The 20,690-nt window shown below is 36.1% G+C and overlaps 1 protein-coding gene across 1 annotated transcript; it reads left to right on the plus strand.

The window, feature by feature from the left end:
• The first annotated feature begins 4,510 nt into the window (after nucleotides 1–4,510).
• Nucleotides 4,511–18,803, plus strand: LOC132165280 (CBL-interacting serine/threonine-protein kinase 24-like). Its single transcript, XM_059575775.1, is given in 16 exon segments — nucleotides 4,511–4,700; nucleotides 5,151–5,388; nucleotides 6,226–6,288; nucleotides 6,416–6,487; nucleotides 6,699–6,806; nucleotides 6,911–6,985; nucleotides 7,087–7,140; nucleotides 13,116–13,241; nucleotides 13,676–13,765; nucleotides 14,641–14,763; nucleotides 15,002–15,121; nucleotides 15,747–15,863; nucleotides 16,315–16,371; nucleotides 16,491–16,565; nucleotides 18,330–18,392; nucleotides 18,394–18,803. Coding segments are annotated over 15 exon segments (1,332 nt in total). The 5' UTR covers nucleotides 4,511–4,700; nucleotides 5,151–5,223; the 3' UTR covers nucleotides 18,418–18,803.
• The last annotated feature ends 1,887 nt before the right edge of the window (nucleotides 18,804–20,690 follow it).

Consider the following 20,690-nt stretch of genomic DNA (forward strand, 5'->3'; position numbering starts at 1 on the left):
CAAATGGGCTTCCATTGATGAGAATGGAGAATGAGGGAGAAGTAATGCAGATTCGAATCCAGTTGATCCAAGTAGAATTAAACCCAAGCTTTGCTAGAATATCTAGAAGAAATTTCCATTCCATTCGATCAAAGGCTTTTTCCATATCAATTTTTATAGCCATAAGTCCACCTCGCCCTTTCTTAGAGTTGAGAGAGTAGAGAAGTTCATGAGCCAAAATAGTATTATCTTGAATATTCCTGGAAGGAACAAAGGCAGATTGATAAGGAGAAATGAAGAGATGAAGCAAACCTTTGAACCGATTGGCTAGGAGCTTGGAGATGATCTTGTAGATAATATTACACAAGCTAATAGGTCTAAATTGATCCACAGAAGATGCCCCCAATCGTTTGGGAATGAGAGCAATAAAAGTGTGATTTTGTTGTTTTAGGAGATGGTTTTTCCCAAAAAAATCCCATATGCTTGCAAGCACCACATCTTTCACCGTGCTCCAATATTTCTTATAAAAGAGTGCAGTAAACCCATCAGGGCCAGGAGCTTTTGTGGAACCAATACTGGATAAGATAAAGAAAATCTCTTCTTCCGAAGGAATAGCACAGATAGTATCATTTTCCTCAGGAGAGATACAATTATCAAACAAAGATAATAAATCTTCATCTAAGGTAGGAACAGAAGATGAAAATAAATTCTTGAAATGAGAGGTAAAGCAATTACCAATATCAGATCTATCGGCAGTCCAGTTCCCAGAAGGCATTTTTAAGAAGTCAATAGCATTCCTCCGTCTTTTGATAATAGTTGAAGTATGGAAGAACTTCGTGTTCAAATCTTTACAAGTAAGCCAAAGTTCTCTAGATTTATTCATCCACAGAGATTCTTCTTGAATAAGCAGATCATCCAGAGTTTTCTGAAAATTTTCTTCTAAGTCACGAGATTGAGAAGAAGGAACAGACTGCTGAATGAAATCAAGTTGCTGCAATGTCGAAGCAATCCGTTTTTGAATATTTCCGAAATGGGAAGAATTCCAAGCTTTGAGAGCTGCTTTGGTAGTTTTGAGTTTATTTGCTAGGATGAAGGGTGGAGAGCCAGTAGAATAGCGACTCCAAGCCTTAGAAATAACCGAACCACAAGAAGAATCATAGGTCCAAAATTCTTCAAACCTAAAAGGTCTAGGTAAGAATAAATTTGAAGGAGCTGTATCCAAGATGATTGGATTGTGATCAGAAGAATACGCAGGGAGATGCTGAACAGAGAAGTGAGGAAATAGATGAATCCAGTGAGAATTTGCAATTCCTCGATCAAGACGCTCCTTAATAAGTCTATGACCTTGTCGTTTATTAGACCAAGTGAAAGGATTACCAGAGAACCCTAGATCAATCATACCAAAAGAATCCAGAAAACTATGGAATGGGTCATTAGAGGAGCATGCATAAGGTCGTCCACCGTATTTTTCAGATTGAGATAAAATCATATTAAAGTCACCAATACACAGCCATGGCCCAATATAATCCTTACCCGCATCCATCAGAGAATTCCAGAAATCAGATTTATTTTTATGTACAGAAGGACCATAAATACAAGAAAGCAACCAAGGAGAATTAAAAGGATCAGAGTAGCACCAAACATTTATTGTATTAACAGTAGTCGAAATACATTCTAGATTCATACCATGGCGCCAAGCTAACAAAAGCCCTCCCTTAGAGCCAGAGGGGGGAGCATGCACCATCAAATAAAAACCTAGTCTATTTAAGACCACAACAGCATCAGAAGGTTGAGCTTTAGTTTCAGACAAAAAAAGGATATCAGGAGAATGTATTCGAATCTTAACCCTTAAACTGCGAATTGCAGAGGCACGGGTTAACCCTCTACAATTCCATGCTAAGAACCTCATGCAGGAGGAGGAGGCCTCACCGGGCACTCCTCCAAAATCTCCAAATCCTCTGGTGAATCATCAACATGAGCAGGGAATGAAAGATTATCCAGCTCACTTCCATACACATAGTCATCAAAAAGCCTGCGTCTTCCCCTAGATGCCCTAAAATACCGATGTGAAGGAGGAATTGAAGCTGCAGCCACAGAAGCTGTAGTGGGAATATTCCTTTCAGACATATTATTATGGGCCGAATCAGTCACTAAAGAGGCCACAAAAACATCCGGAGCAAAAGCCATGGCAGGCTGTGGCATAACATTCAACGTCTGGCCATAAGGCCCATGAAGAGGGCTAGTCATGAAATTATGGACAGATCCCTTTGGAGGAGCAGCATCTTTTAATTCAGTGAGAGATAATGCAGCAATTTTCAAATTAGAAAGAGATTCCAAGTAGGCTTGTTGTTCAATTCGAGATTTTTTCAGTTGTGCTAGGGGTATATCATCTTCATTGTAAACAAGTTTTGATTTCCCTTTAAGTCTAGGCAAGCTTTCAGTAGATATAGCAGCAGATGCACCTAAGGTAGATGGGTTGGTTGGATATGGAAGCTTTGATGGAGCTGAGGGGGAGAAGGAAAGAGCAGCACTGTGAGGACGAGTAAGAGAATAAGGCCGGAATCTAGATGGGTTATGGGATTTTGGTGGGGTTTTACGGGTGGTTTGAGGGCTGTTGGAGTGGGTTATTTGGTAAAACATGGGCTGTGTATGAGATTGATGGGCTGGAATTATAGGAGGTGTTAAATGAAAGGGTGGAGGTGGGCTTATGAGGCTTGGGTTGTCTGAATTTTGGGCCCATGAATTGAGAAAATTTTTAAAAAAGTCTGGTTTTGAGAATTGAGATGGAACCGTAGGTGTAAAAAGGTTTCCAGAAGTTTGAAAAGTTGATTCCAGCTGTTGGGTATTTGGTGAATATCCATATAAAAATGGAAGAAGATTTTTGGGATCATTAATGAGAGGGTAAGTACATGATGAGTCATGAGATTGCATGGGGAGATGAGTAGATTTACCTCTATCCAATAGCTGGCAGACCGACTGAGAGAGAGGAGAACTATTCCACGTTTGCTGCAATTTTTCTGGTTGAGAACAAACCAAAACAGTTGAGGACTCCACGTGTTGCTCAGTAAACTTGTTTGAGATGGCAACAGATAAATCTCTCTGGTTACTTGCTACGAGAGGCACTAACTGGCCTTGGTTTAAACATGAAGAATCCTGGATCAGAATAGGATCAATGATTCCAGAATTGTTTCCCACCGAAGCTGCTGAAGAAACTCCAGAGTCAGAATCTTCTGATGGCACCGAAGCAACCAACCTTGGGCTCACATACGAAGCAATTCGAAGAGGTCGATCATATTTATCTGGAGGGATCAATTTTTGAGGCGCAGGACAGACTCCCTTCTTGTGCCCAATAAGCCCACATGAAACACAATAATCATCCAAACGCTCATATTTAAATGCAATCCAGTGAGATTTTTTTCCTGAACGGGGTATAAAGAAGCCCGGAGCAAGAGGCTTGGAAGTATTGATTTCAACCTTAAAGCGGATAACTTGACGACATATCAGTCCAGAAGAATTGTTGTTATCTAGCTCCAGAAGATTTCCAATTCCTTTGCCAATTTTGATTGCATTTTTTGTTGTCATATATTGATGAGGGAGATTGTGGACTTGCACCCAGAAAGAACAGAACAAAAGCTTCACTTCATCAATAGCCAAGACAGGAGACCAAGGTTGAAGGATCAACAGGGATCCTCGAACATTCCATGGTCCTTGGTTGATGATTCGTTTAAAGTGATCTTCAGTTGAAACTGTAAACAAAAACTTATTTGGAGCCAATACCTCCATAGAAAGAGGCGCTGCAAAACTCCAAACCGCAGATATGGTTTGACGAACATGATAAGTGTTAAGGGTTTTCAAAGCTAGGAGCTTACCTATGAACGCATAACCCTCCTGAGAAGAAGGATTACCATTATGAACCTCCAGTTGATCCGGAGTATCCCAGCCCAGTGCATCAGTTTCAGCAATGAGGGCTTGCAGAGCTTCCTGGGACATTAAAGAGTTTTCCATGGTAACGCAACAAACAAACAGTGAATTGTGAGATTTGATATGAAGAGTGGAAGTAATGAAGGATGGAGTAATATAGAACTGGAGAATAATATAATAGCAAGGTTAAAGGAAATAGAATAGAAGAAAAAGTAGACGAAGCCTTAAGGATTTCTGATCATAACGAAAAGGAGGTGAAGCTCTGGTGAAAGAGCGAGTGTTTTCTCTCTAGACGAGAGCAGTTTTTTGCAAGTAGAATTTTACTCTATTTAATTATTCAACAATTGTACTATCATTTTACGAAGGATCCCCAACCCCTCCAAAGTAATAGTCGTACCATATTTAGGACGCGTGGATAAAAAACCAAAGCGGGAAGTCCATTTGCGTGTGTCATCTCCTTTCTTTTTAATTTTTTATTCTCTGAGCTGTCACGTCCTTCATTTTCACTTGCAGAACTTACAGATCGCTTGGCATTACTTCGTCGCGTGGATAAAAAACCAAAGCGGGAAGTCCATTTGCGTGTGTCATCTCCTTTCTTTTTAATTTTTTATTCTCTGAGCTGTCACGTCCTTCATTTTCACTTGCAGAACTTACAGATCGCTTGGCATTACTTCGTGAGCGGTTAAAATTGACAAATTCAATTTTCTGTCTCTCTCTCGGAGCTGACCAATCCAAGCGTAGCTCTGGCGACACGAGAATCCGGTTCTCCGGTGAACTCTCTCCATTTTTCTTATTCTCCGGTGAGACTCTCGCCGGAATATTCTCCATTATGCTCGCTTTCGCTTATTGTAATTGCTTTTTCACTTTGATTCTCATATAGCGTATTCTCCCATTTTACGGTCTGTTTAGTAGCTGAATAAATAGCCGAAACGACTGGTGTAGAGCTCTGGAATTTTCCTTTTTTCTTTTTCTTTTCCTGAATCTTGATTACTATCTGGCGTTAGTTTTCTTTGCAAATGTGAAATCAAAAGAGGTTATTAGCAACAAAATTGAGTGTAGGTATTATTTTTATACTCGATTTTGATTCTTGGATTTTTATTTTGATTAGCTTTCGTCCTTTTCTCAGCAATCGAAAACAGAGACTTCGATTTTTGTTTATAAATGTATGTCTTTTTGAATCTTATTTGCGTTGAGGTTTTGTTCCTTTTTGTGAATTATTACTGAAATTGATTTTATTTTTGATTTGCTAGACATATCTGAGTTTTCGCCTTAGTTGAGTTGAGAATTTGAGTAACGTTTGTGGCAAATGAGCTTGGAGAGAAGATGAAGAGTGTGTCGAGAAAGGTCGGGAAGTATGAGGTGGGCCGAACCATCGGGGAGGGAACTTTCGCCAAGGTTAAGGTTGCGCGGAACACAGAGACCGACGAGAGTGTAGCCGTGAAAGTTTTGGCCAAGAGCACCATTCTGAAGCACAAAATGGTTGATCAGGTACTTTATTGTTGCATAAATGCTTGAAAGAGTCTTATATACAAATTGTATGAATATGCAGGTTTCTTTGATAGCATCCATATGAATAAGAATGGTTATCGTCTAATTTCTGAATTGGCTATGTTTCCCAATGCTTAGCTTAGTAGTGCACGTCTCTGGCTGCTGCTGATTTTAAGTGTGTGATATTATCTGCCCCCTTTTTGCTCCTATTCAAGGGGTCAAATTGAAATCAATCTGTTGTTGCGTAGAGCAGGGCATGTTCAGTTTTTGCTCATTCATATGCACTGCTTATTGACTGTTAATGGATTCACGACAGCTGCTTCTGCTTTGTGACTAGGCTGCGTTTGATTGCCACAAGTTGGTTTCTTATGGAACTAAGTTTCTGTGGAATCTGATAATTTCGCCTATATTGCAGGATTTTATAGAGGTTTTATTTTATTTATTTGTTGTTTTGCGGCGAAATTTCAAATCATTACTTTGTAATGAAACCAAATGAACATCTGAAACTGGGCCTTCAACCATTTTCCAGGTCACAAGTCCAAACAGATAAAATCAGCCTGACATATGGGTGCTCTTTGTGCCTGGCTAAGAAGATGAGACAGAACTAGTTTAAAAGTGAGATTGGTTCAATTTCTAGTTTGTACTACAAGGTTTAATAAAGATGTAAAATAGACCTATGACATATTCTGCTCATTTTCTTGTTTGAATGGAAGACGTTTTGTTACATAAGTGCCTCAAGTAGTTCTCTGTATGGTAGAATTATGATAATTATAGGGTTAGTGCTGACTTTCCTTTCTCTGTGAAATGATTTGGCTTACCTCTTATTGAGCCTTTCAGATTAAAAGAGAGATATCCATAATGAAGATTGTCAGGCATCCCAATATTGTAAGGCTGCATGAGGTATGCTTTAACTCTTTAAAATATAGTACCAATTAGTATAATGATTTTCCTCTAATTTTGTTTCATATATTTTTGGCATTGATGACACTCCCCTTTCTCTTCTTTCATATTCCTTTTAAATTTCAAGGTTTTGGCCAGCCAGGCAAAGATATATATAATTCTCGAGTTTGTAACTGGAGGAGAGCTATTTGATAAAATTGTAAGGTTTCTCTTGTCCTTATGTACATGGGCAACGCCCAAGTCTTTATGCCTTTTGGGTTGCTTAGCAAATTTGAAGCGAGATGATTTTTGTGTCACTAAAATATTGTTGAGGCCTCCAATTTGTTAATTTTAGATAATAAACTACGTTTTCCTATGCAGAAACTTTTATGCAGCAAATTTTAATGTTTACACTTGAATTTGATATAAAGGTTCACCAAGGAAAACTTCCTGAAAATGAATGTAGACGATACTTTCAACAGCTTATAGATGCAGTTGCACATTGTCACAATAAGGGTGTATACCACAGAGACCTGAAGGTACCTGCAATGTTTTTTGTGGGACTTATTCTTCTGTCAATTGTAATTTCTAGATGTCATTTCTGGTCCTGTCTAAATCTTCCTTCTTTTCCTTTGATGCACAGCCAGAAAATCTTCTTCTTGATGCATATGGAAATTTGAAGGTTTCGGACTTTGGACTGAGTGCGTTGCCCCAGAAAGTGAGCATGTTTGCATTAAATAACGCAAAAAGTTTTAACTATGCATATACTTTTTCTTACTCACTACCCTCTCTCTCTCTCTTGTTTATATCTACGAGCAGGGGGTTGATCTTCTTCACACAACGTGTGGAACCCCAAATTATCTTGCACCTGAGGTATATTCGGTCTTTAAGATAAATAAACATTGGAAAGCATCTATTATGCTTTGCCATTTAATTGGACTCTTCACATATTGGTTTTAGTTGATTTTGGCCTATGTGTTTGCTAATTGTTATTGCCTTTCATTTTAACACTTTTGGATTGCTAGACAATTTGTATTGCAGATGTACATATATTTCTATAATAATTCTATATTGTCTGGCTAAATAAAACCATGTTGAAAAGTTTTGTTGAAGTTTCTGAAAGCGGATTTACTTGAGTGGATATAGGTTTTTCTCAAATTGTGAGAATAGTAAGGATAATGTTGAATTACGTGAATGGGCTTAATCTCCACATTTTGCCAAAGAAACTCCAAAATCAAATCCGGAGATCCTTAGATTAAATTTGGAAATTTTAGCCATCCCTGTAATTTTAATGACCATTCCTGCAATTATGAGAAAAATTCGCCTTTTTTTTTGGATGAACAAACAATCCATTAAGCTATGAAGAACACACACGAGACCATAGCTACTTAAATCTGGAGATCCTTTGGTAAAATTTGGAAATTTTAGCTATCACCATAATTTGAATGCCCATTCCTGCAATTATGAGAAAAATACACGATTTTTTTTTTTTGGACGAATAAACAATCCATTAAGCTATGAAGAACTCAAGTTCCCTTGTCACAAACTGACCCCCAAGGGAACCCCAACAACAAAACAAACACAACACCATTACAAACTCATTTGCCTAAGACTGCATTACACAACACAGCACCACAGCTACTCAAACTCCCTAAATTACAACCAAGAGAACTACACCCAAACATCAAACAAACAAATACAACACAATTTCAAACTCCTTTTCCTAAAACTGAATTTGGAATAACCCAAACAAAACAACGAACCTGCTAAAATCAGAATCTTTAAACCCATTCTTGAAAGCAACTCTAAGCTTCACATCCCATGACATGAACTTCAATATATTCTATTCTGAACTAACTTGTCCTCCAAAAATTCCGTGATTCCTTTGCATTCAAATTTGATACTCAATAGCATATTACAGTTCTCAACCCTTTTCCTCCTAAATTTTTCACTCCCAAAACTAGAATACTTTACCAATTATTTTCAAGGAAACCCCACATACACTTCCTCAGTGGTTCTCCCCACAAACATTTGGTAAAACCACATTCAAAATAAAGATCTCTATTTTCAATACCATTTCTGCAGAAAACACATTGATAATCCCCTGTATACCCCCATTGCATCAATCAATCTGGGGCAGAAAGTCTGTTTTTAATTGTCAACCAAAGTATAAATGCATGCCTTCGGATTGCACATTAAAACCAGACTATTCAGCACCATGTAACCTCTGATAATTTTTGAATCTTATAGCTTTCCAAGTTTTATAAGTAGAAAATTGACTTGACTTAGAAGGAAGCCAAGTAGGTTCATCAGCTTCTCCTAGCTGGATTGAAGGAAGGAGACTCTGAATTGTCACCAAGTCCTCAGATCTAGCAGGCCTCCAAATCCATTGCTTATCCACCAATACAGTAGAGTTTAGCTTCCACATGACTTGATGCATCATACACAACCCGGCCCAAATTTCTCATATAAAGCATCTAGAGGATGCTACTAGTCATGCCAAAGAAAAATGTTTTTCACCATTCTGTACTGCATATTGTAAGAAAGTTCTAGCTATCTTCCTTAATTTAAGGATTTTCTTCCCGCCCCATGAGCTATTTGAAGCTACTTTAATAGCTCAAAATGATCTTCCCTTTAAAATATTCTCCTCAGCCAAGCAACCCTGAAAGACCTGCCCGAGCAAAAATATTCCAAATATGCTTCAATATGGCAGCTTTATTACAATCCTCTATACGTTTCAAACCCAAACCCCCTTCTTGTTTAGGGATACAAACTAAATGGCAAGCTACCTTTACTCCCAGAGCAGACTGATCAGTCTCTGTCCACTGAAAGCTATTAAACTTAAGTTCAATAGTGTTGATGATCTTCTTAGGAAGAATAAACATGACCGACCAATAAACTTGAATACTGAACCGCAATGAAGATAGCAACTAAAGTATTACAGCGAAAGACAGTTTTTTTAGATGCCCAGGAATTGATTCAAGCTGTAATTCTCTCCAATAATGCCTTGCAATCCAATGCACTCAATTTCCTAGCAATGAGAGGCACCCCTAAATATCTAATTGGCAACTCACTCTCTTTGAAATGCATCATACTTGATATTTGTCTCTTTACTTCTTGAGGAACACCAGCATAGAAAGTAGGAATTCTTTGAGTGGTTGCTGTCAAACTTGAAAGTTTCTGAAATTGTTCCAGCACCTTGACAATAATTGCTATAGATTGCTCATTAGCTGATGAGAACATTAAGAGATCATCTACAAAACATAAGTGAGTGATTTGCAACTTTGAGTAATTAGTACGAAGCTTAAACTGCTTTGATACCTGCACTTCCTTATTCATCAGTTTTGTTAATACCTCCATTGCAATCACAAAAAGATAAGGTGACAATGGATCACCTTGTCTCAAACCCTTTTTCCTCTGAAAAGACCAGCTAGACTCCCATTAATAGATATAGAATAAGAAGGATTTGTTGTGCATTGTCTATCCCAATTCACAAACTTATCTGGCATTCCCACAACAGAAGGCAATACGGAATAAATTCCCAATTAAGAGAATCATAAGCTTTCATAATATCTACCTTCAATGTGCATCTTGCTTTCCCTTTCTACCTGTGGTAATCTTTAACAATTTCTTGAGCCATTAACACAAATTCAGCTATGCTTTTCTGAGGAACAAAAACTGTTTGACTAAGGCTGATTAATACCTATATGCAAGGCTTCAGTCTAGTGGCCAATATTTTAGTTATGCATTTGTAAATCACAATGCAGCATGAAATGGGCCTAAATTCCTCCATACAAGAAGGATTCTGCACCTTAGGAACAAGGTGATAATAGCTGCATTTGTCTCCCCTAATAACTTGCTAGTAGTGAAAAAGTCCTTTATAGCTTCAACCACATCACTTCTTACAACAGAGCAAGCTTTCTTGAAGAAATGAGAAGAAAAACCATTCGACCCTAGAGCTTTCTTACTTGCAATAGAAAACAAAGCTTATTGAATCTCTTTTTCAGCAGCCATAACTTCCATAGTTGCTGCCTGAGAAGAAGAAACCTGTGAATGCAATAATTGATCCAGCAAACATGCTTCCTCCTGCCCAGAATGATGCAATTGAGTCCCTAGCAACTTCTGATAGAAATCAACAGCTACTTTCTTAATATGATCTCCTCCACTTTCACCCCATTAGTATCTCAAAAACTCCAATAGTATATTTAGCATCCCTCATTTTCACAAGCCTATGAAAACATGCAGTGTTTTGATCATCCAATGCCAACCATTGAACCCTTGATTTCTGTTTTTGAAATGACTCCTCTGCCTTAAGGAAAGAAACTCGAATCACACCCAGGATTTCTCATCAAGCAATCTTGAACATAATCCAATCTAATACTTGCTTGTTGAACCTTCTGTGGAAGACTCCCAAATATAATCTATTCTTCTTTTTAAGAACTTACTTCACAGCTTTCAGCTTCGAACAAACCCTAAACTTAGGCACCCTCTAACATCTTTTTGCCAACCAACACTTGCCTAGTTCAAAAAATCCTCATGATCTGTCCAGAAATTGAAAAGGCTTTGGACCAAAATTTTTCTCTAAACCTACTGTAACCAGGGCAGGAGAATTATCAGAAATCCCTGGTTGAAGGAACTCCACATTTGCTTGATTATCCCTCTAAACGTTTGATAATATACTTATTACTTATCAAAAAAAAAAAAAAAAAAAACTTCTCCATCTGGTCCAATTACTCATATCCCTATCAAGTTTCCTTGCTACAGAATGATTACCTTATCTCTTATTACTCCAGGTTAAAAAACTCCCCACATGAGTAACATCCATGACTTCAATCTTATGTAGACAACTACAAAATTCTTGTTCATATGTATTAAGTCCTACCATATCCAGCTTCTCTTTAGGGCTCTTAATAAAATCTCTTGCAAGCATCCAAGGTTGATCACCAATAGATTCTTTGGACATTTCAAGTTCCACCCACAAACTTCTCCTCTCCACACCTTTTGTAAAGGCATATACAAATGACATGAAACAATCCCTCTTCCCTTGATCAAATTTCACTTTACAAGAAATAACTTGACTTGAAGACTGGATTAGTTGAACAGAAACAAACTCTTCTTTCCAACACACCCAAATTCTCCCAAGACCATGAATCGAATAGTTACACAAATACTTCCAAACAGGAACAATTCTTTTTATAATAGAACCCACATTGTCTTCCTCAACTCGAGTTTCCACTACAAAACATATCAACCTTTAAACACCTTGCCATTCTCTTCATCTCTTTTTGTTTTAAGGGATCATACAAATATCTTATATTCCAAATGAATATCTTCATTACAACACAAAGGTAAGGGATAAACGTCTCTCGGGGGATACCACCTCAACTTCTACTACTTGCTTCCCTTTTCTTTTCTTTTTGTCCATACTTATCACAGCAGCTTCTATGAATTGACTGAGTAATATATCTGGAGTCTTAATCCTTTCTAATCCTTCCACAAACTCCATCTCACCCACATGTTCATGATTAGCTAAGACTTCAAAAGACTTGTGTCCTAGCAAATTCAGTTCTTTTAAAACAATTGAGTTACTTCTTCCACCCTTTGGCTTCTGAATCACTTCAACAGATTTCTTCTCAGGCACATTGCTTTTCATTGACTTTCATTTTTGCAGTAAGAATCCAAACCTTATCGATCTTTTTGGGCAAGTGAAAGTTGCATGTCCAAACATCTTACATTGATCGCATCTCAAAGGTATCCATGGATATTCAATTTCCACAACACAGGATCTACTATTACCTATATCTTCTTCTATATTCTTTGGAAATTCAGCATTAATATCCACTTCCACTAAAATTCTAGCAAACCCGAATCTATTTTTTTTTTGGTAAGTAATGTAAAACTTAATAAAAAAAGCGTAAGACGCCCCTTAGTACATAGACAAACCCCAATATTTAATCCACTGCTTATTTATTTATTTATTTATTTTTCTCTCTTTATTTAGACAGCTGCTTATTTAGCTCCATTAGTTATTAGCTTTTCAGATTTCCTTGCTCTTTTTTCTCTTTTGTATTAAGTGTTCTCTTGTATATTTTCTATATACTAGGGTTGCGCCCTTCTGTGCTTTTGATATATACAACATTACTTATCAAAAAAAAAAAAAAAATAATCAACATACAATGGCCTACCCACTCCACTAGCAACATCCCAAACCAATTGAATTCCATAATGGTGGAGGTATTAGGTTACTGGTTTTGAACTGTTGATCGATAATTCTATTTATTCTTGAAGAAATACGACAACTCTGCTCAGGGAGACAAAGACAAATTATGTTGCGAGTGTATATTTACTTGGTGTCTGGAATATTGCAACAATTTGAACTACATTAGAAGTTCCAAGCGATCCTTTTGCCTTGCTGAATCAGGTTGATGGAGGGTACAGAAATTCACAGAAGGCTGTGCTTTCTATCCCATGTTGCTTTCTCCCCAATCTTTTACCCAACTTATGTGATTTGTAAAACTTATTTCATTCATCCTTCATGCATCCACTTTTCTTCATTGTTATCTCTCTGAATAATAGTATGTTTGTCTGTGGAGATTCTTAACAAGAACTTCAGTATCGACTGAGCTTCATATGATAAGATAAATTAATGCAGCATTGTGGTAACTTTTGAAATTCTCTAGCTTTATTGTTGTCCGTAACAACTTGTCTGTTTCCTAAAATTTAGGTGGTCCAATTGTGAGAGCAAATTTCTTCTTCTTCTTCTTTTTTTTTTTAGATGACAGAAGTCATATTCTCATTTTTTTTAACTGATATTTTCCAGCTGCTTACACTAGATAGTTGCCTAACAGGTGCTTGGCAACCAGGGTTATGACGGTGCAGCTGCTGATGTGTGGTCATGCGGAGTCATCCTCTATGTTCTAATGGCTGGTTATCTTCCATTTAATGAGTCTGACCTTCCAACTCTGTACAGAAAGGTCTCCTGCTATCATTGTACTTTGGATTGATTCCACAGATTGTGGATTTTCTTAGGGTTCTATAGCTACGAACTCAACAGTTTTTTAGATGCCTACACTTTCTGCTGATTCATTTCCTTCTGTTTTAAGTTGTGATGTACAAGTATGTTGCAAGGCCCATCTTGTCTTCCACCTCATTTGCCTGTATTATCTAGAGTTATGTCTCACATTTGAGGAGGTTGGCATGATGAATTCATATAATATAGACACTATTACTATGTATTTCTTATCATAAAAAGGTATTTAGCTTCACAAACTGCCTATTTTATTCTGTTATGACTCCCATGAGGAACGAGAAGCCTTTCTCAGTGGATTGAATGTGAGTCACAATAACATATTAGTACATGAGTATCATTGAGAGCTACTAACTAACTGCACTTGTGGTTGATTTGTAGATAAATGCAGCAGAATTTTCTTGTCCACATTGGTTTTCTCCAGGGTTTGAGTTGTTGATACACAAGATACTTGATTCCAATCCTAAAACTGTAAGTACTTTGTTTCACCATCTTCAGATCCTAAAACTTTTAGTAATTTGTTTCACCATCTGCAGAAAATGGAATTGCTTTTTCAATTTACACATATATTTGTAAATTCCTGCTCTGTTTAGGAACTGCATTGCGTGCCAATTTGCTTCTCAATTATCTGAATTAGGTGATCTGTATGACTTGGAATAACTTTTTCTATGTGGTATAGTATGATATTTATTTGAAACATGCTTTCCTACTACTTCTAGGACCAGTTAGATGGTGATTATATGTTACACTTGACTTAGGTGATTGGCAAATTCATATGCACTAATGTTGAACTTATAAGCCCATCCCTCTTACAAATATGGAGAAAATGCTAAGACGGGTATGCCCTTAAAGTGCTGATATCAATAGAGTTAGTTTCATATTATATGCTTCTAACTTCAACAAAATGAAATGCGGGGTAAGCCGTAAACCTTAATATCATATATGTGTTCAAGTTAATATGGTGGTGAAAAGGGTGAAGATTAGGGCTGTACATGAATCAAGATGTTTTTTAACAGTTCAAACTTAGCTCGTATAAGTTTCATTCAAGCTTGGTTCGTTTATCGAGCCAAACTCGTTTAAGCTCCACTTGGCTCTGTGATATACACACTCATATGAACATATATGTATGTGTTATATGTTGTATCATATATGTTATTAATATATTATATTATATCATATGTTATATATGGTATCATAGCATGCCAGTTGCGGCATTTGTAGGATAGATTGTGATATTTGGTTCAATTTTTATGTCTGATTAAATAATTTTTCCATATAACCGCTGGAAGCTTGAGGTCCTGTTTTATGTTCTTTGCTTTCTGTAATTATTTCCTGTTTTATTGCAGCGCATTCAGATTGAAGGCATAAAAAAAGATCCATGGTTTCTGAAAAACTATGTTCCTGTAGGGCATAACGCAGATGAGAAAGTGGATTTGGATGATGTTCGTGCAGTTTTTGACGACATTGAGGTTGGTTATTGCTTTTCTTTTGCTATGTATGATTTTCTTTCTCATTTAATTAATAAATTTTCTAATGGAAGTTAGAACGATATCTGATTTTGTAGTGGGACTTCTAAAACATATACAGTAGTTTACAAAGTTCACTGTATTAAACTTAGCTTTTGCCCTTTATAGACCATTTTCTCTGTTTTATTTTATGGACTTGAGTTTCTCTCTAATTATGTTTGGAACTATTGGTATATTGCAGGACAACTTTGTTTCTGAGCAGTCAGAAAATAATGAAGGGGGTCCTTTAGTAATGAATGCATTTGAGATGATTACACTATCGCAAGGGTTGAATTTATCCGCATTGTTTGACAGAGGACAGGTAGGGTTATCATTCCAGAACTTTTGCGATCTCATCTCCCAAATAGAAGTCTTTTGAGTACTTTTCTTATTCTACTATTCCACGAGTCCATAGTGTCTTTGGAGTCAGCATATGGCCATTTTATTCTTTTGCTTTATCCTGTGTAGTGACGAAACACAGTTTAAAAAACAAGCTCTGTGGAAGACTATTGCTAGATTAGAACTATGGAAATGATATACAATATTTTGGCTTCCATTGGTTGTAATGGATCAGGGTAAGATATAATATACGTGGACATATATTTAGTAAAAACAAAGACTAAATATTTTTGGGTTCAGTGTTTGTTAATGAAACAGGGCAAGAAAAGTAACTTTTGCAATATGTTTAATCAAAACGAGCGAAAACCCAGGGAGTAGGAGAAACTCATGTTCTAGAATAATGTCATAAACTTCATAGGGACAGACATTTTGATATAATTTGTTAAGAGTATTTTTAGGGCCATTGGTGGTGTGTCACGCTACAGAGATCTTGATTTCTTCAAGGTGATAGAATATTTTTCTTTTTTGGTACAGTTTACGCTGTGCTTCCTGGATTATTGAGTAGATATGAAATTTTAGAAGCTCAGGGCTTTCTTGTTCTCTGGCAGGATTACGTCAAGCGACAAACTCGTTTTGTTTCCCGCGAACCAGCAAAAGTCATTATTTCAACTGTTGAAGCTGTTGCCAAATCGATGAGTCTCAAGGTCCATACACGCAATTACAAGGTATTAGCCATAATGTCTATCATTCATATAGATTTCCTTTGCTGAAATGCATGTACGCTGTATCTGCATCTCTGCCACCACTAACACAACCATCTTAAATCATCAAGCTGGTTCAAGAAACTGTTCTTCATGCTTGTCATTAAACTTGTCACAAATGGTTGTCATGATCCTTTGACTGTGCTTATTGTATGATCATAATTGTGCCATGGTTTTCTTTTCTATAATAGACTTGTCAAACAAATGCCATTTAAAAAATTACATGTTATTGACAAAATGATGTCCAATTATTATAGGGTTTACCTTTATATTTTGTTCATTGATTTTTCACGTCTTAGAGTTTGCATAAGAAATCCAATGCATAAAAAGCACAAGTACTGCTTTCTAGTTTTATTAACGTTTTTACTTTTTATTTTTTAAAGTTTAATATGTTTTAATTTAATATTCCTTACAGATAAGGCTTGAAGGAATAGCTGCAAATAGGGCGGGACAGTTTGCAGTGGTCCTGGAGGTAACTCCCAGATTTCGTTTCTACATCCCTGTTTCTATTCTTCTTCTTCTTTTTTCTTATTATTACTATTTTTTTCCTCTTCTCTTTTTTTGGTAGTGATGCCTTGATTTCATGTATAGGTCTTTGAAGTTGCACCATCACTTTTCATGGTAGATGTTCGAAAGGCTGCTGGGGATACTCTTGAGTATCACAAGGTTAGCTTCTACTTATATCTGTAAATTTAAATCTGATTCCGAGAAATGTGTCCGTATTATCATTATGCTCTATCAGACCATATTTATGATGAAATTACATAATGTCTTTTCTCTTAATCGCAATCACTTTTGGGGGATTTTCCTTGTCCCAATAGTTCGACATCAAACATGTATCTAAGTTCTTGTTGGTGCAGTTGTTGGTCTTTATGTCACTAAAACACGCTAGTCATCACGGCTAGTTGTTTCTCTGTTGTTGCTACCTCTAATAGTGACTTATGACTAATTACATACATGTTGTTCTACCCTTTCATTCTTTGCCATTTGTCAATCTCAATAGGGTTGTAACAGAACCAAACTGTTCACAAACAACTCGAGCTCTCAACTCATGTTCGGTTTATTTAATAAATGAACTGAGTTGGAACAAAAATTTTCGTTAATTTTTACTCGATTATTGACTCGTTTTGAACTTGTACTAACTCGTATAAAAACTCACCATTCATTTTGAGCTTGTTAGCGCGCGCGCACACACACACACATATATATATATATTTGTTTATTTTTCTTCAACGCATCTAGAAATCTAAAAAAATCAAAGAATCAGTTTTCTAAAAAAAAGAAAGCCAGTTCCTTTAAGTATTGACTAAAGTGCAAAAAAAAGAAAAGAAAGAAGAGTTGTCACTCACTAGATGACAAAATCCAATTCAAACAAATATTTTTACTAAACACTCCACTAAGCAAGCTTCTATTTTCGAACTCTTTGGTTTTTACTAAGCACCATACCACTCTAGAACACCACCTCACCTAAACCTTTAATAATAATTTGTGATTTATAGTTTTTTTGCGGCCACTAGTCATATTCTATTAGGTTCTTCTGATTTCCCCAAACCTATCTCAACCTTTTTCACCAAATATTATCACTATTTCTTTTATCTTGTTCTTTCTTTCTCTCACTCTCAGCCAACAGTCACTTCTTTGTCCCTTCTCTCTCTCTCTCAAGCATAACCATTAACCCCCTTAGCTTCTCACATGGCCACACCCTACCTCTTCTTTTCTTTGAAGTACTCCAACAGCCTGATCATTGTGGCCATCTGGTTCAACGCTGTTGTAGTTTCAGACACAATCAATGGTGTCAAAATAGGTGATCTGGAAGGTGAACAAGAACTGGGATCTAATTCGTGGGATTGGGAAGTACTTGAGGTCAAAGATGTACCACAAGAGAGGCCTTGGGACATCAAGGCCAAAAATGGAGGTGTTTTTCCCTGCTACGGTGCCAGGCCCAAGGCACCGGAGCGTCGAGACCAGTCAAGGAGTTGAGCTCGAGCTCAAACTCGGTTCAATTTCGACTCGTTTGATTTATTTGAGTCAAGTTTGGACTCAACCAATTTTATGCAAGCCAAGCTTGAACATCCCGGTTGTAGCTCAACTTGAGTTCATGCCGAGCTCGAGCCAACATTTATTTTTGTCTGAATTTGAACAGCCAATACTCAGCTTGACTCGGTTCGATTAAAGCATTAAATCTCAACATCCTTATTTCAGCTAGCCTAAATTATCAATTTCTTGTTTCTTAGTCTCAATCAGACAATTAGCATCAGTCATGGGTATATGGAGCTTCGACAGGTTTGAGGTGTTTGGTGTGTCAAAAGTTTGTTAAACGGCATCTGATGGTGCAAAACCTTGGGAAAATTTAACTTCCATCTCCTTATTCTCTTTTCCTGGATTCTATCAACTATCTTAACACCTCTTTCTTGTGGGCTCTTTTTGCAGTTTTACAAGAATTTATGTGGCAAACTAGATAATATCATTTGGAAATCAAGTGAAGGTAAGGCTAATTCCAGTATGCTTAGAACAATGACCTGCTGAACCAGTTCCATCTGTGTGATGCAAATGTGAAAGCAGATAAACAGAGAGTGTCTATTTCTTTTTCGGGGCAAACGATCTACAAACAGGAAAATCTTGCTCATACAGGACCTACGTATGTTTAATCTTGTTTTTTTTAGAAATAATCAGTATGTTGTTGTATTGCAAAATGGGAGTGCACCAATATATTGTGTACTTCATTTTCCCACCGATACACCCGGGGCGACTTATTAACCCTTTCACCGTGTATATATAGACGCTCTATGACAATCAGAAAGTTCGTGTCAACTTGTGTTCGGAAAGTTGGAAAGAGATAGGAATGAAGCTTCCTTAAGGTAATGTATGGTCATATGGATGCGATTCATAATGTTCCGTACCTTATTGATTACTTTTTTTGTTTTTTTTGTTTTTTGTTTTCCTTCGCTTCTTGCTTCTGTTGTAAATGTGATTGTTGATTCTCGGATTTTATAATTATACAATCATAAAATGGGATCTTACTAGTACTAATATCACCACCCGAACACGCCTTTAGGAAAAAAAAAAAAAAAAAAAGGGAAAAAGAAAGACCAAACAAAAGTCACCTCCCAGAACTCATTATTGACATTCCCTATGGCAGAGACAGACCTACGGGAGCCTTGGCCACGTTAAAAATTTTGCCAAAAAACTCTCCACCCGAAAGATTTTGAAAAGAAAAAAAAAAAAAAAAAAAAACCCAAAAAATTAAAAGTGAATGTTTTTTAAGCTGTCATTAAATAGAGAGGCTTTTATTATATTGTTTGTAGTTGTCTACTAATATGCAAAAAAAAAAAAAAATGTTTCTTCTCAAAGTAATTTACGGTTTGGCATACATTTTATATATATATATATTTTCATTAAAGTTATTTTGTGGATGCAAACTATTTCTTAGCCTAGATGCCATTAAATTTTTGAAGAATTTTTGGGACAATAATACATTTTTGAAGTTGCAATTATCGTCTCTACTATCGCAAATGTATAGTGTAGAAACAAAATTGTACCAAAATTAATAATATTTTATGATCTCGCTTTAATTACCTCAAATATTTAATACATTTTATCATTTAAATAAAGCATGTTTTTGTGTAAGTATTTGAAGATTTATTCATAGATCAATTGAGAGAATATATTTCTTTTAAATTATATCCATCCTCCACTAGAGTAAAAAAATAATATTTAAAGAAAATAGAGAATGAAATTAAAAATTTTGTTGGAATTTGTATTGAAAAAGGAATAGATAAAATAGAGAAAAATGCTTTTTTAATTAGGTAAAATGCATGATGCTACTCTAAGACTTTGATTGTTAAACCATTATTCTCGCTATTGTTTTTTGCTTTTAAATTAACAATATTAACAAACAACCTAAAACACAAAACAATTAAAATTATTTTTATTTTTATGTCACATCAGAACACTTTTTTAAATAATAAAATAAAAAGTATCATCTAAAAATCATCATCAAACGATTTATTCGTTTTTTTATTATTATTATAAGGAAAATGTTACATTTCCTTTTCTATTTATTTATTTATTTTTTTCACTTTTTAAAATTACCATTAAATTTGTGGGACCATTTATGTCCCACACATGAACCCACAGATTCAATAGTAATTTTAAAAAGTGAAAAAATGAGAAAAGAATCCGGAAAAATGCATGAGGAATATACTTTGCCAATGTACATAAAGATACCAATTTGTTGAGTTGCACCATATCAATTTGATCAAATTGATATAATGCAACTCGACCTACAAGGAGACATATCTGTTTCATTTTCTTTATATATATATATATATACCGAGTCTCCCGAAGAAACTTGAAGTTACTACAAGTCAATTCTGAAATTTATATTTGCACTCAAAGCCTGTATTTTCAAATGTAAGTTTTTGCAATCAATTATTCTAGAAGAAATACTATTCATGAATAGTACCCAAAGATACTATGCATGAATAGTATTACCTACATCGCTGGATAAATGACTATTCATCTGCAGTGTTACTGACACAAGAAGACAATTTTCTTTTTCGGAAACACATGTTATCTAGGCAAGTTACCTGGCTTTCATTGCAAAAGTCTCAGACTTTCTTGTGAAAACATCCTGCTTGAAAAAAAAAAAAGCATGTTATTTAGAAAAGTTACTCAGCTTTCAGTAAAAAAAAGTCTCAAATTTTCACGTGAAAGCATCTTGAAGAATCTTCTCATTTGCCTATTTAAGACGGCATCCAAATGAGGGGAAGACAAGTCCTCCTTGATAAA

This window comes from Corylus avellana, chromosome ca11 (genome assembly GCF_901000735.1).
Source record: "Corylus avellana chromosome ca11, CavTom2PMs-1.0".
Taxonomy (NCBI): domain Eukaryota; kingdom Viridiplantae; phylum Streptophyta; class Magnoliopsida; order Fagales; family Betulaceae; genus Corylus; species Corylus avellana.